Below are 18901 nucleotides of genomic sequence, written 5' to 3' on the forward strand. Positions count from 1 at the left end.
GAATATGGATAACTTGCAGATGTTCGAGAAGACTAGAAAGAAGCTTAACCTGGAGGTTAAGAGAAATAAGAAACTTCTAAAAAGGACCAAATCCTCATGCTTGCACAAATACAAGAGAAGAAAAAGATGTGTGGATGGAGGGAGCTATGGGATGGACTACCTAGGTGGACACCCATGATGGTTTCTGACATTAGTCTCTTAGATCTCTCATTTGTATCTATGCATAGGACTTTGTGATTTGTGGATGTTGTGATACTCTTGATGTGAGGCTGGGCCTCCTTTTTTTTGTACATTTCCATGTAATGGGTTTTTTTCTTCTTCTAGTGCTAAAAATTTCTTTTTAAAGCTATACATTAAAATATCAAAACATGTTTTATTTTGTATCTTCTATAGATTTTTGACAAATGAATATATTTTCTTACAAGTATTGTGGCAAATATTGTGTGTGAGAGATAAATAAAACACTTGGCCCTCACATCAGCTCTAAACTCATCCCACAAAAATATTAATGTACATTTTATAACAACTGTTAAAATTTTGTTGTTAATTTCAAAATATTTTACAAAAATACACATAGATTCCAAGTTTCCCACCATATACATTATCTATTTAATCACCAAGGAACTCTCTTAAAGATATAAAGAACTGATATGTATTTAAACAAAAATATTACATTATTACAAAGGCTCTCTTAAAAAAATATGCATTAATATTAAAGTTTTAATTTTTTAAAGTGTGGCTTACTCACACCTCTCCTATTCATAATATTAATATTAAAATAATAAATTGAATCAAATATAAAATGACAAAATCTCAAATATTTCATTACATATGATGATAAACAATTTTGTCTTATCACTTCAAATTCTAGAAATTGTAATGATAATGTAACACAGTTCAATACAAAAGTTTTCTTTCCAATCTACTGTAGCAACTATTCTTCTCTTATATTACTGTAATATATTATTTTATATTTCATTTTCCTACACATACTAAGTCAAAGCTGTGTATGTTGTTTAAGAGTGGCCAGCGCTTTGATCCTATATAGGTAAATTTGTAACTTCTAACCACAAAGACTTGCGTTGCAATAACCTACCATAGGTTGCCCAGGAAATAAAAGCACGGATCTTCTTCCAATGCATCATGTTTTACGGTAGGGACTACTTGATATATGTTTAAAATGAACTTTAGCCTAGTACGGTCAAAGGTCAGATAAGCATTGCAGCGCAGCGCTCTAAAAATCCTCCTAGAAAACAACACCTTGAAAACCAGGGTTGCGAATTGCTATTAACCAATTGAAAAAATATTGCAACTTAACGTTTTATTGACAAAAAAAAGTTTGATCTTACATTTACTGCTAATTTAACACCCATTCATTGACTGTCTGTTTAATCTAGACTACAAACAAGACTGTCCTTAATTACAGGGTGAGGGAGGCATGATATTATTCTAACAAGCAATTTTACGTCAGGAGAGAAATAATATACAGTCTAATCATAAAATGGGAATGATTTACTTTAAATGATAGTCTAATTACAAAAGGGAAAAAATTGATTTGAAATGAGCACAATGACTTGATGAGCGCATGCCCAAATATGTAATGTTTGCTGAGGTTTAGTCGTCTTCTTCTTCGGGCAGCGGCCATGGAAGATGTCCAGGCTCACAAAAGAATCTGAATTTTTGGAAGGCTTGAATTCCATCCATTGAAACATTAAAGCGGCGCAATGTGTTTCTCAGCTTAATCCATTCTTCTCGCTCCTCGGTTCTTGTGTTTTGTTGCACTGGGATCTCTTCTTCCTCTTTGAAAACTTTCTTCTTGATCATTTCCAGCATATCCCTCATCACTCTTGTCGCCTCTTGCTCTTTCAAAACCTTTATTAGGACTTCTCTCGTATCTTCCTGAACCTTTCTGAGAGCTTCCCTAATCTCCTTCTGCTCTGTCAAAATCTGCTTTAGACGGTCATCTCCCTCTCCGTCCTCATTCAGAATTGTTGTCATGTTTTCCTCTGGCGATTTGTCACTTGTCTTCTCCTCTCCTTTCCTGTTGCTGAGGTTGGAAATGGCGTCTTTTATGACACTCTTTTTTTCAGCTGGCCACTTATCTTCTGTATAAAGCTCAACAATCTCTCTTAGAGATGGCCCCTGTGAAGTACCTTTCCAATTCCTTAAGACCTTAAGCTTTTCCCATTTCTGCATCAGTTTATACAAATAAGTTTTGGTTTTGGTTAAAGAAGTAGTAGAATTCCGTGCCTAAGGAAATAAATAAATTACCACTGCCCGTTCAAGTGAACAACATTGAGGTTGGATTAGAAAAACCAAGTGCGATGTTATCTTACTTGTATAAGAGTTGTCATGAGGTCCCTCCATTCCCAGCAGACAAAAATTCATGCAATCAGTTGTACTTGCCATCCCTCGACTGGATCAATATATTTGAGATGAAATGTTAGATACATAATATTCCATGCTAGCCGATGGTATGCCATGAAGCTTTTCCACTCTCGGGGAAGTTTTCTACTGCGCGAGGATCGCTTGTGAAGGAAGTCAAAAGCATTCCTTTCTCCTGGGGTATAGTTAGGGATGACCGTTGTACTAATTAGTAACGATAGACTTTCCTGTTCTTTATCACCTACAGTGAAGCTGTAGCTATTATGATAAAATCTTTTATATATGGCATCAGTAATTTATTAGTTTCTTTTTTAAATGGATAGAATTTTGTAGTCGCAGGTGCATAATTATGAAAATATAAATCGAAAGACGATTCATTCACATGTACTTTATAACAAGCAGTCTAAGTTATATGGACTGGGAAATTCAGGGAAAACAAATTTAGTATAATATTTGGTTGATTGTCTACTGTCAGCTATACTTTTTATCTCGCTCTGTTCTTCTACTAACAAACATTTTCAATAAAAATGGATTATGAATCATTCAATCATATATTGCACACATCATCAGCTTATATATAGTTTATGGTTCATAAATATTGCACAAATCATCAGCTTATATATCGTTCATAGTTCATAAATATTTTATAAATAAAATTATAAGCGATTTGGATTCAGAAACTAAGGGTAAACAAAATTAGTATAACATAGCCAGCATACTAAATTTGAAGCCCGCACCTTGCTCATCTGCTTTGGCTGTCTCCTCGTGCGATTGCACATTGCGAAAACAAGGCAATGCACAAAAGTAACTGAGTATTTGTGTTATCAACGACTTCCTCTCTGCTTATTAACATTTCGATTGAAAATACATAGTGATTATTTGATCAGATTGCGCAATTCATCACTTCAAATGCTCAGTGTTTAGAATGATGAATTCACCTTCTTTCTTAGTTGTTTCTTTCAGTTCCATTTGTTGCAACCCTTTTTGGCCCATATGACTATCTGTTCAGGGAAGCAAAATTCTACATTAAGGGCTATATTGAAATAAAAATTACATTAATAATGAAAACGAATTATGAAATATGTGATAACCTACATTGTACAATCCATCCCCTAAAATACAGTTCACATATATTTTATAAAGCGGATTATAAGTGACCCACGAAGAACAAAATTAATATAATATAGCTAGATTATTAAAATTGAAACCTGCAGCTTCCACATCTCTTCTGCTTGATTGTTCATTATTGACTGCATCTTGTATCTCAATCATTGCATCTTCAACTTCAAGACCTTGTGCTAATTGACAAACATTTTTAGTGCAATTGGATTGTGAATTATGTGACCATACATTCAATAAGAGTAAAGAAAATTGATATAACACAGGCAGCTTATTTAAGTTGAAACCTGCACTTTGTTCATCTTCTTTGGCTGTCTCGTTGTTTGGTTGCACATTTCTCAAACAAGGTAACGCGCAAAAGGAATTGAATATTTTTGTGATTGGAAATGCCCTTTCTGCTAACCAACAATTCAAATTACAAAAACAATGAATTATGTGTTTGCATATGCACTAATCATCACCAGAGATGCTTTGTGTCTTAGAATGATATACTCACTAGCTTTCTCAGCTGGTTGCTTCTGTTCCATTTCTTCTGGTCCTTGTTGGGCTGTACGAGCATCTGTTCATGGAAGCAACATTCGCACATTAAGGGCCACAGTGAAATCAACACTACACTAGTACTGCTTAGAACATTGTTCTCCTAATGCTTAAAAGGATATTTTCACCTGAACCACTGGGGTCTTTTTGTTCTTTAACTCCATCTTCTGTTGAATCTTTCTTTGATCCTCCTCTAACTACAAAAATATAAAAATGGAAGAAAATTAATTTACATGTTAAATTGGTACCATGACTTGATGAATATAAAATATTGCGAGTCATACATGTTTAGAGTTGAATATATTCACCTGGTTTAGGTCTCTCTATAGTTGAAGATCCGATTTGGAACTTTGGATTCTCATTTCTATGGTTATAAGCATTCCATTCCTGTGTTTCCGCTGGTAGACTACTAGACCGTTTTGGGTTATTACCCCACATACCTAGCTGGCATTGCAAAAATTCATTGGACTCTTTATCACTAGGGTCCGGTAACTGTAACGGGAGCTGAACTATCTTGCTTAAATATTTATCTGTTAATTCCTCGTTGGACTTATTATCAGCATTGCTGTTAGCGTCCCCGTACTTTCTTACAATTGCCCTTTGGATCATGTTGTTTTCCGTGCTCATAATTACATTGATGTGGCAGGTGGCCAGAACCAGATTGACTGCTGATAAAACCTGCCAGGTAAAAGTAGTAATAAACATTATAGAAAATATTTGATAATTATATTAACTAGAAGTAGACGGTTGTCTTAAAGTTATACCTGCAAAATAACATTTTCTTCACACCGATCGAGATCATCGACGAAGACTATTATCCCAAGATTATCACCAAAAGCAGGGGGCATTTTGTGAATCTTCGTTCCTGGAACATAGTTCTCATACCATCTCCATGTAATGCAACACCACATAAAAGCAAACGCCTTCCAGATCCAGGTGGGTCTATAACAGAGTTGCTCCTTCAGAAAGTTGATATCTTTAATAACCTGTTGATGATAGCCAAGCTTTTGGCTGTGGTCTGGCAAACATATGTAGTCTACCACTTGGGAACTTATCGGTTTGACGAAGGAGATGACTGACTTCCCTAAACCCCAGGCAGCTACTATCATTGATGCTGGTACGCCTCCATATTTAAGTTTCTTTATATCTTTATTATGGGCTGTACCAAATACCAACCAAACGATGATACTGAGAAAGATGGCCGCCACCAGTTGGAGGAAGAATGGGAAAATCACTTTCAAACAAATGCTGTCTCTGCGGTTTGTCCAGTTATACATCCAGCTAGTCCTCAGCTTGTGCACCACTGTCATTGTCGCTTCAAATTCTTCTGTGACTTTTACTGCAAGACCGGCCCATGCTTCAGTCTCGCTCTTGTAATGCCAAGCATTGTATTGTACAGTCAAAACGGAAGGTGTCGTCCCCTGTACTTCACCAAATATCTGTTTCCCAGATATACCTGATTTTTCTTCTTCAAACTGGATCTCGCCAAACCCAGAACAAAGCAAAATTCTCAAGTTAAAAACTCCATAAGGTATTTAAATGGTTAAAGAAAATATATTGGAATATTCACATGAAGTAGGCCAAGTTCGGAGCTTTGTGTTTGTATTTAAGTACCACATGGCACTTTCAAAAGCCTACTCAATAAAACAAAATCATCGGATTGTAGATAACCTAGTTTTGTGGATGCGTTGGAATATTGTAGGAGGAGAGAAAAATATGAATTGTTACGTATAATTATTGTTCGTATTTCTTACCATATCACGCCTATCAATGACAGCTAGGGACTTCAAAATTTGATGATATCTGGGTTGATATTTTTTTTCAAAAATATTATCAAATATTATCCTATTTTCATGCGTCAAAGGAGCACATTTCTCCCATTGAGCTTGCAGGGCATTCCAAAACTTGTGCGACCCTGACAAAATGTTTCCATCTGTCCCCTGCAGTTCAATGCATATAGTGTAGTTACTCTTAATTTAGAATACAATGAAGAAAGTGTGTTTCAAATTTGACATGATTCAATTAATTTGTTTTGATTGCAATAACATTCTTCTACTCTTAATTTCAAAAGACTCTTTAATCCATTTTATTTTTCTAACCAATCATAAAACTTTAAGTAAGAAGGTACACTCTGTAAAGAAAAAGCCTAAATATTCTATAAGATTATTTATCAAATAACTTCGGTACAAGTCTATTGAGAACATAAATCAATAAAATTAACGAGTTAGAATAATCATTTACCTTGTCAACTTTGTTTAAGGATAATTCTGTCTTTTGTTTCTCTTTCTTCTTGAATATTATTTTTGAAATCTGTATTTTTCAAAGTTAAGAGGAGCCAAAAAAAAATCACACTAAATTGTCAAGAATCCCAAAAAAATAAAAAAAATAACAGATCAACACACCTATGTCTTATTAAGATTTATATAACACTTCCCATTCTTAAAAGAGAAGCCAAAAAAATTCATTCAGTATTGATACGTTTTATATTTTCTCCAAGAAACATATCATCTATAATTGTAGAGAAGAAAAATAATTACTAGGTGTCTAAAGTTCTGATTTGTGATGTAAGTTCCAGAATATTGAAGATATGACATTAGGAATGTGTATATTATAATGAATTGAAATATTTTTAAAAGAACAAAAGGAATAAAAGTAAAGATATGCAATTATTGTTTTTAATATTAATAAGCAGTCAAAATGGGGGTTGACCCATAACAAAAAAATAAGATCGAAGATCAATCATAAGTCATTACCATATGATCAACCAACCCCCTTTCTTAATATAAAAAAGCCCAAAACCAAAACATCCATGTAATTAAACTCCCTACAACTAACAACTAAAAACTAACAAACTATCATATTTAAACATAAAATTAACCCAATTTATGTCTCCAGGCATGAAACAAGTCTAGTGCATAATACAAAGAAAGCCCTATGGGCCAAGTAGTAACTAGTAAACAAAAACAAAAAATGAAAAGGAAGAGACTAGGAGCTAGCTCTCTTTCTTCTAGTTGTTCATCTTCTCTAGTAACAATCATGGCCAGTTGTCCACCAAAAAGCCATACAATAAATGGGTTGTCTCCATATCCTTGGAATCATTGCTCTCCCCCTTCCTAACTCATAGAAGATAACTTTAGGGTGGTAGTAGTAGAATGCATCACACGAACAAAAAAGTTAACCACACTACAAAACTTGTCTTCCAAGTCCTCATTTTTCTTGACCAGACTAGTGATGGATTCCTAAAGTTTGGTAAAATTTGGATTAATCAACAATTGTTTGTTAGTTGTAGCTTACCCCATAGTCTTTCCCTCATTCTAATTATCACCCTCCACAAGTTTATCTCCATGAGCCTCCATTTTCCTCTCCACCTCTTGGTTTTGCACTTCCATATTAAGGATTCTAATAGGGGAGGTGACCATTCCCTACTCACCCGTATCACCTCCTTTCCTAGAATCTAGTGTATTTGTCTCAGTTTTAAAAGTATCAGACAGACTGGAAGGAAAAGGATTATCCCAACCCACACCAATGTCCTCCTCATTCATATCTTCACTAGTCATCTCTTCCTCATCTTGTTCTCCATAGTTTCTCCTGCTGACTTTCCTTTTGGGTCTAGGACCACCTTTCTTCCCAAAGTTCTCCATGGAACTAGAATTAATAGGTTTCTCTTTACCAAGAGTGGTCAAGGGATTTTTCTCTCTTAGTCTCTTCATAGACTTATTATTACCCTCTTGGTCATAGCTCTAGTACTTTCTACTTCTAAAACCTCAACTTAATCCATTTTAACCCTCCCAAAGTAGTAGAGGGATCCTTACCAACTTGGCTTTTGCCAGATGGGGATGAAGTTTGGGAAACATCAACAATTTTGAGTGGGGAAGGGGTCAAGATAGGAATCTAAGGGTGGAGACCTTTATAAAAGTTAAACTAGAAAAACATTAAGGCTTGGTGGTAACCAGGGAAATTTTTACCCTTTTCTCTCTTCTTGTGTATGTTCCAAACATAGTCTTCCATAGAATGCAATGATAGGTTAGGGAAAGAGATACATTCTGTATTCCTAATATGGTTGAGAATGGAAAATGGCAATACTAAATCACCTTATACATTTCTTCCATGGTAATGTGGATTATAATCACATGCACACCATATCCTAGGGTTCAGATAGCTTCTCACGAGTAAAACTATCATAGAAATGAACAAGAGTGTCATTAGGTCAAAAAAAAAATCTCAACTTTGTCTCATCCATGACCCTCAGTTGCTTTCTCTAGAATTATTCCTCCAAAACAAGTGTGGTGGCATTTGTTATTAACTCCTTAATGATTTCAAAGAAAAATCCATTAATATTCATCGAGTGGTTCTTCCAAGAGTAAAAAAAAAAGTCAAAAAACCTTACTTTAGGCCTTCAATGCACTCAATAAAAATAATTAGACCTTCTTCCCTCAAGTAAGTCCACATATCCTTATCCTTCTTGATATCATCTTCAAATTTGGGTGGCTCAATCTGAGCATTGGCCCCCTCTATTGTTTCTTCTTCACCGAGTTCAACCACCAAATCATCCACAACTTCTATCATCGCCATAGCCATACTACAAGAAAAATCAAGCAATATGTGCCGAAAAACCAAAGAGAAACCTTTTCTTTCTTGACAGCACAACTTTTTAATAAAATGGCTATGGTGTTTTGATTACAATTGGGTTTTCTATATGTGAACATGGAGTAAATAAAATTCTCCTCATTCCAACTCATCTCCTTTCCATGATCATTACATTAAAAATGCTATCTAGAGTTGGAAAGTCTCATCCTTTGGGATTGCAAAAAATCATTCCAAATCTTGCCTTGGGTTACAAGCCTATACTAAGCATGAAAGGTCATAATTAGGACATTTAATGAAAAGGTGAACTAGTTTAAAATCATTATCACTAAAGCCCCCACCTTGTAAGGCATTATAATAATAATGACTCCCACCAACCACTTATTTAAAATGTCCATCATTACATGAAAATTCTATTTTTTTGAACAAGAGATAAAAGTGTCATAGACAAATCATACTTGCTTACCCAAATGTGGTTATCGGTAGCTCCTTGTCCATACCTCGACAAGCTGTCCGCCACTTGGTTTCCTTCAAGGTACACATGTTGAATTTTGGTCTTAAAAAATATATGTAATAATATTTGTTCATCTCTTATTATTTATGTTGCAGCACTACTCATATTGTGGGCCCTTTTAATGGCCCCAATAATAAGTAAGGAGTTTCCCTCAACCACAAGATTTTTAATACCCAAATTAAAAGAAATCTCCAACCCTGAGAGAAGACCCATCTCCTCTGCATCATCACTAGATACTTTTCCACACTTTCTTGCATAACCCTTGATGTAATATCCTTGTTTATCTCGGATAATCCCTTTGGCAACCACCTTGTCATTTCTCTAAGATCCATGAAAATTGAGTTTCCACAAATTTGGAGGGTGGGTGCAATTATTGTTAACTATTGGGTTAGATTTCCATTATGATGATGTATATTAGATGGAGTTTCAATTTGCTAAACCACCAAGATTTTGAGTCTAATTAATGACGAGCCAATCTAAACCATTGGATAAAGTAAGTATTCATTCCTAGATTACTAAGAGATTTTATATCATGGACATCTCTTCTAAAGGACATTATGTTCTAGGTGATTAAGCTTGTTTAGTTTTCCTAGTGAATGCATGGTGTTGCATGTGGCATTTCCTAAGTGGTAATAACTCTCTACTATGACACTGAGGTATATTATTGAATAATAACAACTATGATATTGCTATTAGGATATAACTATGTAGTTTGTGAGTCAAACTCATTGACCCATGCTTCATCAGTATTAATTCACACTAATACATCTCTCATGAGAATAAATGGAACACTTGGCACTCATTGGATCTAGGTGGTCCTCATAGAAGTAAATAATAACAAACTTAATAATATTATTTTCTTATAGACTGAATATGTAAAAATTGTATTAAAACTCATTTTCTTGTCAATATTTCACCCATTTAATATATAATTATTTCATTATATATTTTAAAATGCTAATTATTTATATCCATATAATAGATTATATATGACATAGTAATAAACATATTAGTTAAATAGTATAGATATTATTAGAGAAATATTTGCACTTCACTATTATTATATTATATGATTATTGTTAAATTATAAGTTATTTTATTATAAATACTATTACTTTATTATTAAAATAAGAATATACTATTTTATTTATTATTAGTTTTAATATTATTAAAAAAATGACAAAATTATAACTTCATTTTTATATCATTATATTTCTTGATTTATTACTATTATTTATTTATTTTTTAAATTGGTCAAGGCCGAAGCCAAGGTTAATTATTATTATTTGTTCTGATTATTAGTCAAGCTCAAATCAATTTGAACCCAAGACCTTCCAAATAACAGCTTGACAATTCACCATTGTATTTTAAGCTCTTTCTTATTTATTACTATATAGTTATTATTCTAATATTATATACATACATACATACATACATATTTATATCATATATTAAAAAAAAATAAAGAAAATAAAAATTCAGCAGTTCACGTATAATAAGCCAAGATATAGTAAATAAATTAAGAAATAATCTAATTTGCTTTTAAATATAAGAGCTTATAAACTGCTTTAATAACGTTGGAACTAAATTGATTGATCAATTTGAAAGTTTATCGGTTGTACACAAGGCCTACCTCCGTGGTGAAGTTCATGACTCGTTTCACGGACATTCTAATGTCGTCAATAATAGAAAGCAGAGTGCACCTTTGAGCATCTAACTGCTCTGTAGCATTTGCCATTTTCCTGTGCCTGGCTTTCCCATTTACAGATAATGCGGATGCGTTCGCTCCAATAATATCATCTCTCTGGAATGAACTTGTGAATACTAACTGTGCGGCTTTCTTTAAGAGAATCCTCTCTGTCTGGAGGCATAACAATTTAGATTAGCGCTAGATGATCTGATAATGTGGTAGAATCTATAGTAAGGACGATCACCTGAACCATAACGCTTGACTTTCCCATGCCCCATTCTCCCGAGATTCCCACCGTTACGGGAGATTTCACAAAAGGATTTAAATACAATGCAGCCAGACCAATGGCGAACGGATTGCGCCCTGTCCAATGATCAAACGGAAAATGTTAGGAAATTCCATGTGTCTCTTCTATTATTAATCAGATAATTATGGAAGTCGAGATAATTACACGTACCAAGATGATCCTGCATAGCCGGTTTGTCGTTCCTTTGCTCAACAATATTCTTAATTTGGTCTACAACTGTTTGAAAACAATAAAATATATATGGAAAAAAATTCCAGCCATATACGCTTTTATTTAAAGCAAAGGTATAAACAATCTTACCATCTCGAACTTTTGTTCTTTCTTGACTTGGGAGAGAGTCTATCCATTTCCCATCACGAATGAAATCAATATCCGCACCCCTGGTGATGAATTCCCTTACCATGTCTATATTGCCTACTCTTGCTGCTACTCTAAGCAAGTTCTCTTTCCCTATATTTTCCTGTATTTTTCTCTTCTCCCCTTCCAGATATTTCTCAAGCGAAGAATTGGAGTACAAACCAATTTCACTTGCAAAAGCAAATAAGAGCAAGCTTCTCTCCTCTTCTTGTTTACAGTTGTTTAAAAGCATCTCGGCTATTTTTACGGCATCCTCACCATCTGCTTGCGCTGCACAATGAAGAGCTGTCTTGCCGTCAGAGTCACGTTCCTTTAAGGGATCGGCTCCCTCCTCAAGAAGCTTTTTAACTACTCTCCAATGGCCTCCACTCGCTGCTTTATGCAGTGCTGTTTGCCCCAGGACGTCTGCTGCCCCAACATAGTGCTTCTTATGCTCTTGGTCTGAGATCTCTGACAGAAGAATTTCCACCGTAATTATTTTGCCTCTCGCAGAAGCCACGTGCAAAGGAGTTGTTTGGCTGAAATCCTTGACAAGAGTTGACTTTGACGTAGATGTTGCTTTCAAAATTATCTTTAGAACCTCGTGATCCTCATCATCAGGTCCAGCTACTGCATAATATACAGCAGTCTGTCCATCACGATCCTTGGCAAATAACATATTTCTGTTGTCCTCTAGAAGCGAACGGCAGAGTTGTCTATTTCCAAGGAAAGCAGCGAGATGAAGCACATTTCTTCCGTAGTTATCCGCAACAGATACTTTGTCCCAGTTAATACCTCCTCCATTTTTATCAGACAGCAGTCCTCTAATAGTTTCTTCTGCCATGTTGTGGTCTTCACCCTCGGCAGCGTAATGAAGAGCTGTCTTTCCCTCATCGTCTCCTTCAAAAGGATCGGCTCCTTCATCCAGCAGCATTTGAACGAGATTGTTCAAGCCCAATCGCGAAGACTCGCGCAGATACAATACCAGTGGGTGATTCAGCTTCTTAAAATAAGATTGCGGTTGACGGGACACTGACAGCAGCAACGCCACGGTAATCACAGCAGTTTTGTTTTCAATAGCAAGATCCACAGGCGTATTCATTCCAGCATTGCGTTCGTCGTCCTCCAATGCCGGATCGGGACCAACACTGGGCTTTAGTTCTACCGCTGAAATCAGAACACGAGCGACCTTGCCACTATTGTCCGAAACTGCGAAATGAAGCGGTGTCATGCCATTGCCGTTTCTGGGTGTTACGCTTGCGCCGTATTTCAGGAGGAGTTTGCACATTTCTGCATTGCACGAACTAGCAGCTTCATGTAAAGGAGTACTCTTCATGTAATTCTCGACTGCGTATGCGAGGCTTTTATCTTCTCTGAGCAGCATCTTTGCGATTTCAAGTCCAGTGGATTCATCCTTCAGTCCTGCTGCGCCGTGCAACGCTCTTGATGCTTGTCCATCTATTACAGAGGGATGTACGGCACACTTTATGGCTAATTTTACCAGATTTATGTCCCCTTTCCCAGCAGCTGAAGCAACAACGGTGCTGAAGACATCAGACTTGCCTTTGGAGCTGAAAATTGAAAAGCCCTGGTCACCTAAAATCTTGGCAAACCGTTGGAAATCGCTTTCGGTATCTACTTTCGCTTGTCTTCGCTGGCGCTTCTCAGCATGACTGTAATGACCAGGCAATCGGAAGAAATTGTAGAAAGCGTCAAGCAGGAATACCACCCTTGGGCAATCGTCCTTTCTATTTCTGATTCTAAAATTGGGTTCAGCACGCCCCGCCAGTCGTTCAAATAAGTCGGGTTTAGAACGCATCACCAGTCTATCATATAATCTACTGCAAAAGAATGAGATCAAGAACGTTTCAGCATAATAGAAGACTCTTTCAGCAATCACATCCCAAGTCCTGGGCACGCATGAGTCGAATCTGTTATTTTCAAACATCTCCAAGGTCTCTTTCAAACCTAAATAATCACAAAATATGGGGATTTCAAGAAGCCAACTTGCAAAAATGTCACTTGTAATCTTGCCTTGCTCAGAATTTTGATTCTTGATCACGTGGTCATTCAAAGACTCTTTGATGTCGACTGCAAAGTCATTGTAAAGCTCGAGAATGTCAGCCCTCAAGACTTTTAAAGAAGCGACTGAAAACTCTGCTCCTCGCATTGTTTTCTTTGTATGAGTACGCACATGACGCTGCCACTCCCTGGCTATGATGCTTACTAATTTGCTTGCAGCTTTTGTGTCATCGGCTTCCCATATTGCTGGATGATCCTCTCCAGGCGTCACTAACCAAGAAAGGACCTCCTCGTTCCAGTCCTCCATGCATAACAACACCGCAGCACTCGTTCCTTCTCTACTCAATTCAGGAACCTCCGAATACAGGACCCCCTTCCTGCCATCTTTTGAGGATGATATTCAATCGTAAGCATAACATATATCTACACTGCAACATTATAATCACTTACCTCATGAAACTTTGAAATTTCAGTAAAACATGTTTTGTCATCTCTAATCGACAACTACTTTCAATTCAAAAGTATAAGATGTTATACTGACCTCTAATCATTATTTCGGGATTTGTTGACCGAATGACCAACATATATCCCACACAGCTTCTGCAAGCCTCTTCCACTTGAAAGTCATAAGCAGAACCTCCGATCCAGCCATTTAGAAGACGGGTTGTGTCCCATTCCTCCAACAGATTACCCTGCTTTATCCATTCCAGATTCTCCTTCGCTTCTTCCACAGTTGCCAAACGCCACCCATCTGGAGTTTCGCAGCTCCTCTCCAACTTTCTCAGGGCCATATTCCTTCAAGCAGACAATCACGATCAGCACTGAGCCGCCGCTAAATTGATAGAGATTCAATTGACTAGTAAAGCACCTCTATTCATATACGTTGGCCCTACTTTATAGCCTGACGAAAACAATTATCAAATGATATAAAATAATAAGAAGTTTTTATTCATGTATAAATAACTATATCAATATATGTAAAAACTTCTTTAAAAACCATGAGTGGATAGGAAACAGCCAATGTGATGGCAGCGAAGCCGATGATAAGCACAAGTCCCCCAAGTTGAAAAATTAACGTGGCTATGCTGCTTTGGATAATTTATGTGAAATGAAAATATATAAAAAGGCCAAATCCATAAATCAATCAAGAACGTAACGTGGGGGCGCTGCTCTCGAGCGGTGAGCTGTGCCATTAATATTTCATCAATAATTTAAAATATAATCCCGACAAGGTCGCATTGCGGTTAATTTGGAAGTCCGTGGGAAAAGGTTCGGGCACATGGTTACATGAGAGTCCAGGGCGATATTTCTGCCATGATCTCTTACTAATACAATTCACCCATTGCTTAAATTATTTAAAACAAATTCCTGATTGAACAGTAAGATGATATATTTTATTAAATAAATAAATAATTCAAACGAGTAAATGGAGCCATCGACAGTTGTAATTGCATTAAGCATCCAAGACTTGTAATAGCAGCTAGGCGTTGACTGAATAGATATGAAAGGTCAACTAATTATATGACTTTTGTCACTTGTCTTCTCATTCCAATATCTCTACATTCCCATATTTATTCCCTCATCTCTCCATCTATCTCCATCTCCTATATCTCACTCTATGTTTCACTCTCTTTTCCATATCCCTTATAGTGCCTTTGGAAATCTTTTTTTAGAATAAATTAAAGGACTAATGAATTGTGCAATACAAGTAATGCTTAAGTATGTGGATCTTGTAATGCTAAAAGAAGAATGTTGAAATCTGCATAAAATTGTAACAAATACATTCATTTCATTCATTATTTTTCAAGATATGCTCCAAGATGAAACTAGACACATACTATCACAAACATTGTTAAAATATATATGCTGCTTCTACTTCTTCCTCGTCTTCGTATTTCTTCTTTTCATCTTCCTCTTCCCCCTTCTTCTGCCTCTTCTTCCTCCTCCTCCTCCTCTGCTTCTACCTCTTCCTCCTCAACCTCTTCTTTCCCCCTCCTTGCCTTTTGCTTCTTCATTATCATCATCATCTTCTTTTTCTTCTTCTTCTTCTTTTTCTTCCTCCTCTTCTTCCTCTTTGTATTCCTTCTCTTTGTGATCCTCCTCCTCCTCCACCTTCTTCCATGTCTTCTTCTTCTTCATCTTTTTCTTCTTCTTCCTCTTCCTCTTCATCTTCCTCCTCCTCTTCATCTTTCTCCTCCACCTCTTTTTCTTATTCTCCTCCTTCTTCCTTGTCCTCTTCTTCTTATACTTTAAAAACATGCTCACACACTATCAAAAACTAAAGAAATACAATTCCACTTTTATATTCCAAATAATTTGAAGAACCTAGTTTTTTATTTTGGAAACCTATACAATTAAAAAAATCTAAATTCATTAAATTTAAACTATTTAGTGGCACAAAAAACCTTTAATAAAAATAGTTAAAATTTTAGAAAAGTAAACTTGAATTAAACATTTGATTATTAACACTGCCTTTATGAGAGACTTAGGCTAAAGGTACCCTTCACATCAAAATGACCCATATTCCTCTTGTGATAAAAAAAAGTTCAAAAAAGTCTTTGTACCTTAGCAAAACATTATTTGATATCAAAATATATCGTATGAATTTAGTGACATGTGTGAAAAGTGTGAAATAAAATGAAATTAAACTTTAATATATTTGTCTTTTTCTTAAAATTATTGATAATTTACTCAAATAATTTAAAAATAGTACCATCAATGTTGTATAAAAAAAACTATAGCCATGGACAAATTCCAAAGGCAATGTGGATAAGAGCAGTATTGGAAAACTAGAAGGAACTAAGGCCCCATTTGGTTATGGGAAGAACGAGTGTGGAATAGGGTTTTCAGAGCCAAAACCAAGTTATGGAGGAAAAGAGGGGCATTTGGTTTAGCAAATGTAGAACCCAATTTCGGTTTTCGTCTGCCAATTTTACCCAAAAATTGGAAGAAACATCTTCCAGGAAATAAGTGGAAGTTGAAATCAAAACTCAAAGTTGGGTTTTTATGAATGCATTTGAATAAATCGTCGGGTCCACGAAATCCACCTTAGGTTTTTGGAAGAACAAATTGGGTTTTTTGGAAGACAACGAATTGTGCTATTTTCGTGCTCTGCAGTGTGAAGGCGAGGGTTTCTGGTTTGCTGGGTTTCTTAGGCTATGGCCGTGGCATTTTTTGGGCTGTGGCTATGGTGTTTGCTGGGTTTGTTGGGTTTCCTATGGCCATGGAGTTTGTTGGCTTGTGGCCATGGCATTTTTTGCGGTTTCTCTACAACCATGGCTAGGGTTTCTCCGCTTTGAATGATGGCGACAGCTTTGAACGGTTCTCTTCTCCCACCCACCTTTTCATACTGGATTCTTTTTGGGTTTTTTTTGTTCATTTAAACATGTCTGCTTAGAAAAATACTTAAAATATATGCTCAGGAATGAGTTCCAGTATGTGCTCATGTCGTTTAACTCTGATTACTTGTATATATCATAGTTAAAATTTTAATTTTTTGGACTCATAGCAATAAAATTTACAAGTATATCAACAGCTTTTATCTATACATAGCTGACCTATACATAGTTTATCATGGTTCTATTTCTATCTGCTATCTACTTAGCAATTTAGTCAATATATGTGGTAACTGCTTGTTTCAAATCTATTTTTAAAATAGTCAATATGTGCTCACTAATAAATTCGAGTATAGTGCTATGAGAGATCAATACCAGTGAAATGAACAATTAAACTTTGTAACAATTTCTAGCTATTTGTTTCAAATCTGTTTAGCAAAATAGTCAATATGTGCTCACTAATAAATTCCTATATAGTGTTGTGAGAGATCAATACTAGCAAAATTCCACAACTAAACTTTGTAATAGTTTCTTGCCAGTAATGAGTTCTAGTATACTGCTGTGAATGCAAATGAGTTCTAGTATATTGCTATGAGAGATGAATGCAATACCATTAAATAGAGCCAAGTCATAAACTTGTGCTCACTAATAAATTCCAATATAGTGCTGTGAGAGATCAATACCAGTGAAATGAACAACTAAAATTTCTAATCATTTCTTGCCAGTAATGAGTTCTAGTATACTGTTGTGAGAGATGAATGCAATACCATTAAATAGAGCCAAGTCATAAACTATGTATGGATCAACTATGTATAGATCAATGGCAATCATAGCTTTTATCTATACATAATCAATATGTGCTCAATATGTTCTTAATAATGAATTTCAGTATGTGCTCATGTGATTACCTGTATATATCATAGTGCCAATCAAGCAGAACATGGCAATCATGGCTTTTATCTATACATAGTTGACCTATACATAGTTTATCATGGTTCAAATCTATTTAGCAAAATAGTCCAATATATGTTGTAACAGTTTGTTTAGAATCTATTTAACAAAATAGTCAATATATGCTCACTAATGAGTTCCAGTATAGTGTTGTGAGAGATCAATACTAGTGAAATGAACAACTAAACTTTGTAACAATTTCTTGCCAGTAATGAGTTCTAGTATACTGCTGTGAGAGATGAATGCAATACCATTAAATAGAGCCAAGTCATAAACTATGTATGGATCAACTATGTATAGATCAATGGCAATCATGGCTTTTATCTATACATAATCAATATGTGCTCAGTATGTGCTCAATAATGAATTCCAGTATGTGATCATGTGATTACCTGTATATATTATAGTGCCAATCATAATAGCAAAACATGGCAATCATGCTTTTATCTATACATAGTTGACCTATACATGGTTTATCATGGTTCAAATCTATTTAGCAAAACAGTCCAATGAGTTCCAGTATAGTGCTGTGAGAGATCAATGCAATACCATTAATCAAAGTGAATCATGCCAATGAAATGAACAACTAAACTATGGATATATCAAGTATGTATTGATCCATGCAAAATCATTCAACATACTTATGAGGTCATAAACTATGTATAGATAAAAGCCATGATTTCAAACTATGTATAGATCAATGTAGAAAGAAACTCTATTCCCACTGCCAACATTGCTACTTTTCATCTTCTAAAAGATGAGCTTCAGTTTCAGTAGACCAGACAGTTTATTAAAACACATTCATAAAAACCCAAATTCAAGTTATAGTTTGTACATGTGTATGTGTACATACATACATGTGTCTGTACATTTATACATGTGTGTACATGCATACATACATACATACATTCATCTGTGTGTACATACATACACACATACATACATGTGTGTGTATGTACATACACATACATACATACATGTGTGTGTACATACAGACATACATACGTGTGTGTGTACGTACATACATACATACATACATGTGCGTGTGTGTACGTACATACATGCATACATGTGTGTGTGTACGTACATGCATACATACATGTGTGTGCACATACATATAC

At 35.5% G+C, this 18901-nt stretch overlaps 2 protein-coding genes across 3 annotated transcripts; both read right to left on the reverse strand.

Annotated features, from left to right (window-relative positions):
• Positions 1–1491: 1491 nt before the first annotated feature.
• Positions 1492–3677, reverse strand: LOC149564032 (uncharacterized). Of its 2 annotated transcripts, XM_089824098.1 has the most exons (5): positions 3594–3677; positions 3324–3386; positions 3123–3224; positions 2337–2626; positions 2104–2190 (listed from the first exon to the last, which is right to left on the reverse strand). In XM_089824098.1, the coding sequence occupies exons 1-4, from the start codon at positions 3655–3657 to the stop codon at positions 2385–2387; spliced, it is 471 nt and encodes a 156-aa protein (XP_089680224.1). In that variant the 5' UTR covers positions 3658–3677; the 3' UTR covers positions 2104–2190; positions 2337–2384. The 2 variants fall into 2 exon arrangements, with proteins under 2 accessions (XP_089680223.1, XP_089680224.1); XM_089824097.1 differs by lacking the exons at positions 3123–3224; positions 3324–3386; positions 3594–3677 and having other exon boundaries at positions 1492–2190; positions 2337–2446.
• Positions 3678–3935: 258 nt separating this feature from the next.
• LOC149564033 (uncharacterized) lies at positions 3936–14285 on the reverse strand. The gene is made up of 10 exons (XM_089828288.1): positions 14207–14285; positions 11437–12450; positions 11287–11352; positions 11074–11192; positions 10773–11000; positions 6283–6351; positions 4806–5516; positions 4350–4719; positions 4170–4238; positions 3936–4063 (listed from the first exon to the last, which is right to left on the reverse strand). Exons 1-10 carry the CDS (start codon positions 14283–14285, stop codon positions 3936–3938), a joined length of 2853 nt encoding a protein of 950 aa, XP_089684414.1.
• Between the last annotated feature and the right edge of the window lie 4616 nt (positions 14286–18901).

Source organism: Cupressus sempervirens, chromosome 4, assembly GCF_028749045.1.
Source record: "Cupressus sempervirens isolate cs-2001-9-10 chromosome 4, ASM2874904v1, whole genome shotgun sequence".
NCBI lineage: Eukaryota > Viridiplantae > Streptophyta > Pinopsida > Cupressales > Cupressaceae > Cupressus > Cupressus sempervirens.

What these genes read in the sequence shown, in the direction of transcription:
- LOC149564033 (XM_089828288.1), bottom strand. Translation starts at nt 14,285, where the DNA reads ATGGCCCTGAGAAAGTTGGAGAGGAGCTGCGAAACTCCAGATGGGTGG. An exon ending in CCTTAAACAAAGTTGACAAG is followed by an intron (nt 5,517 to 6,282) that starts GTAAATGATTAT and finishes GGCGAGATCCAG; the next exon opens with TTTGAAGAAGAAAAATCAGG. An exon ending in AAGAAAATGTTATTTTGCAG is followed by an intron (nt 4,720 to 4,805) that starts GTATAACTTTAA and finishes TTTACCTGGCAG; the next exon opens with GTTTTATCAGCAGTCAATCT.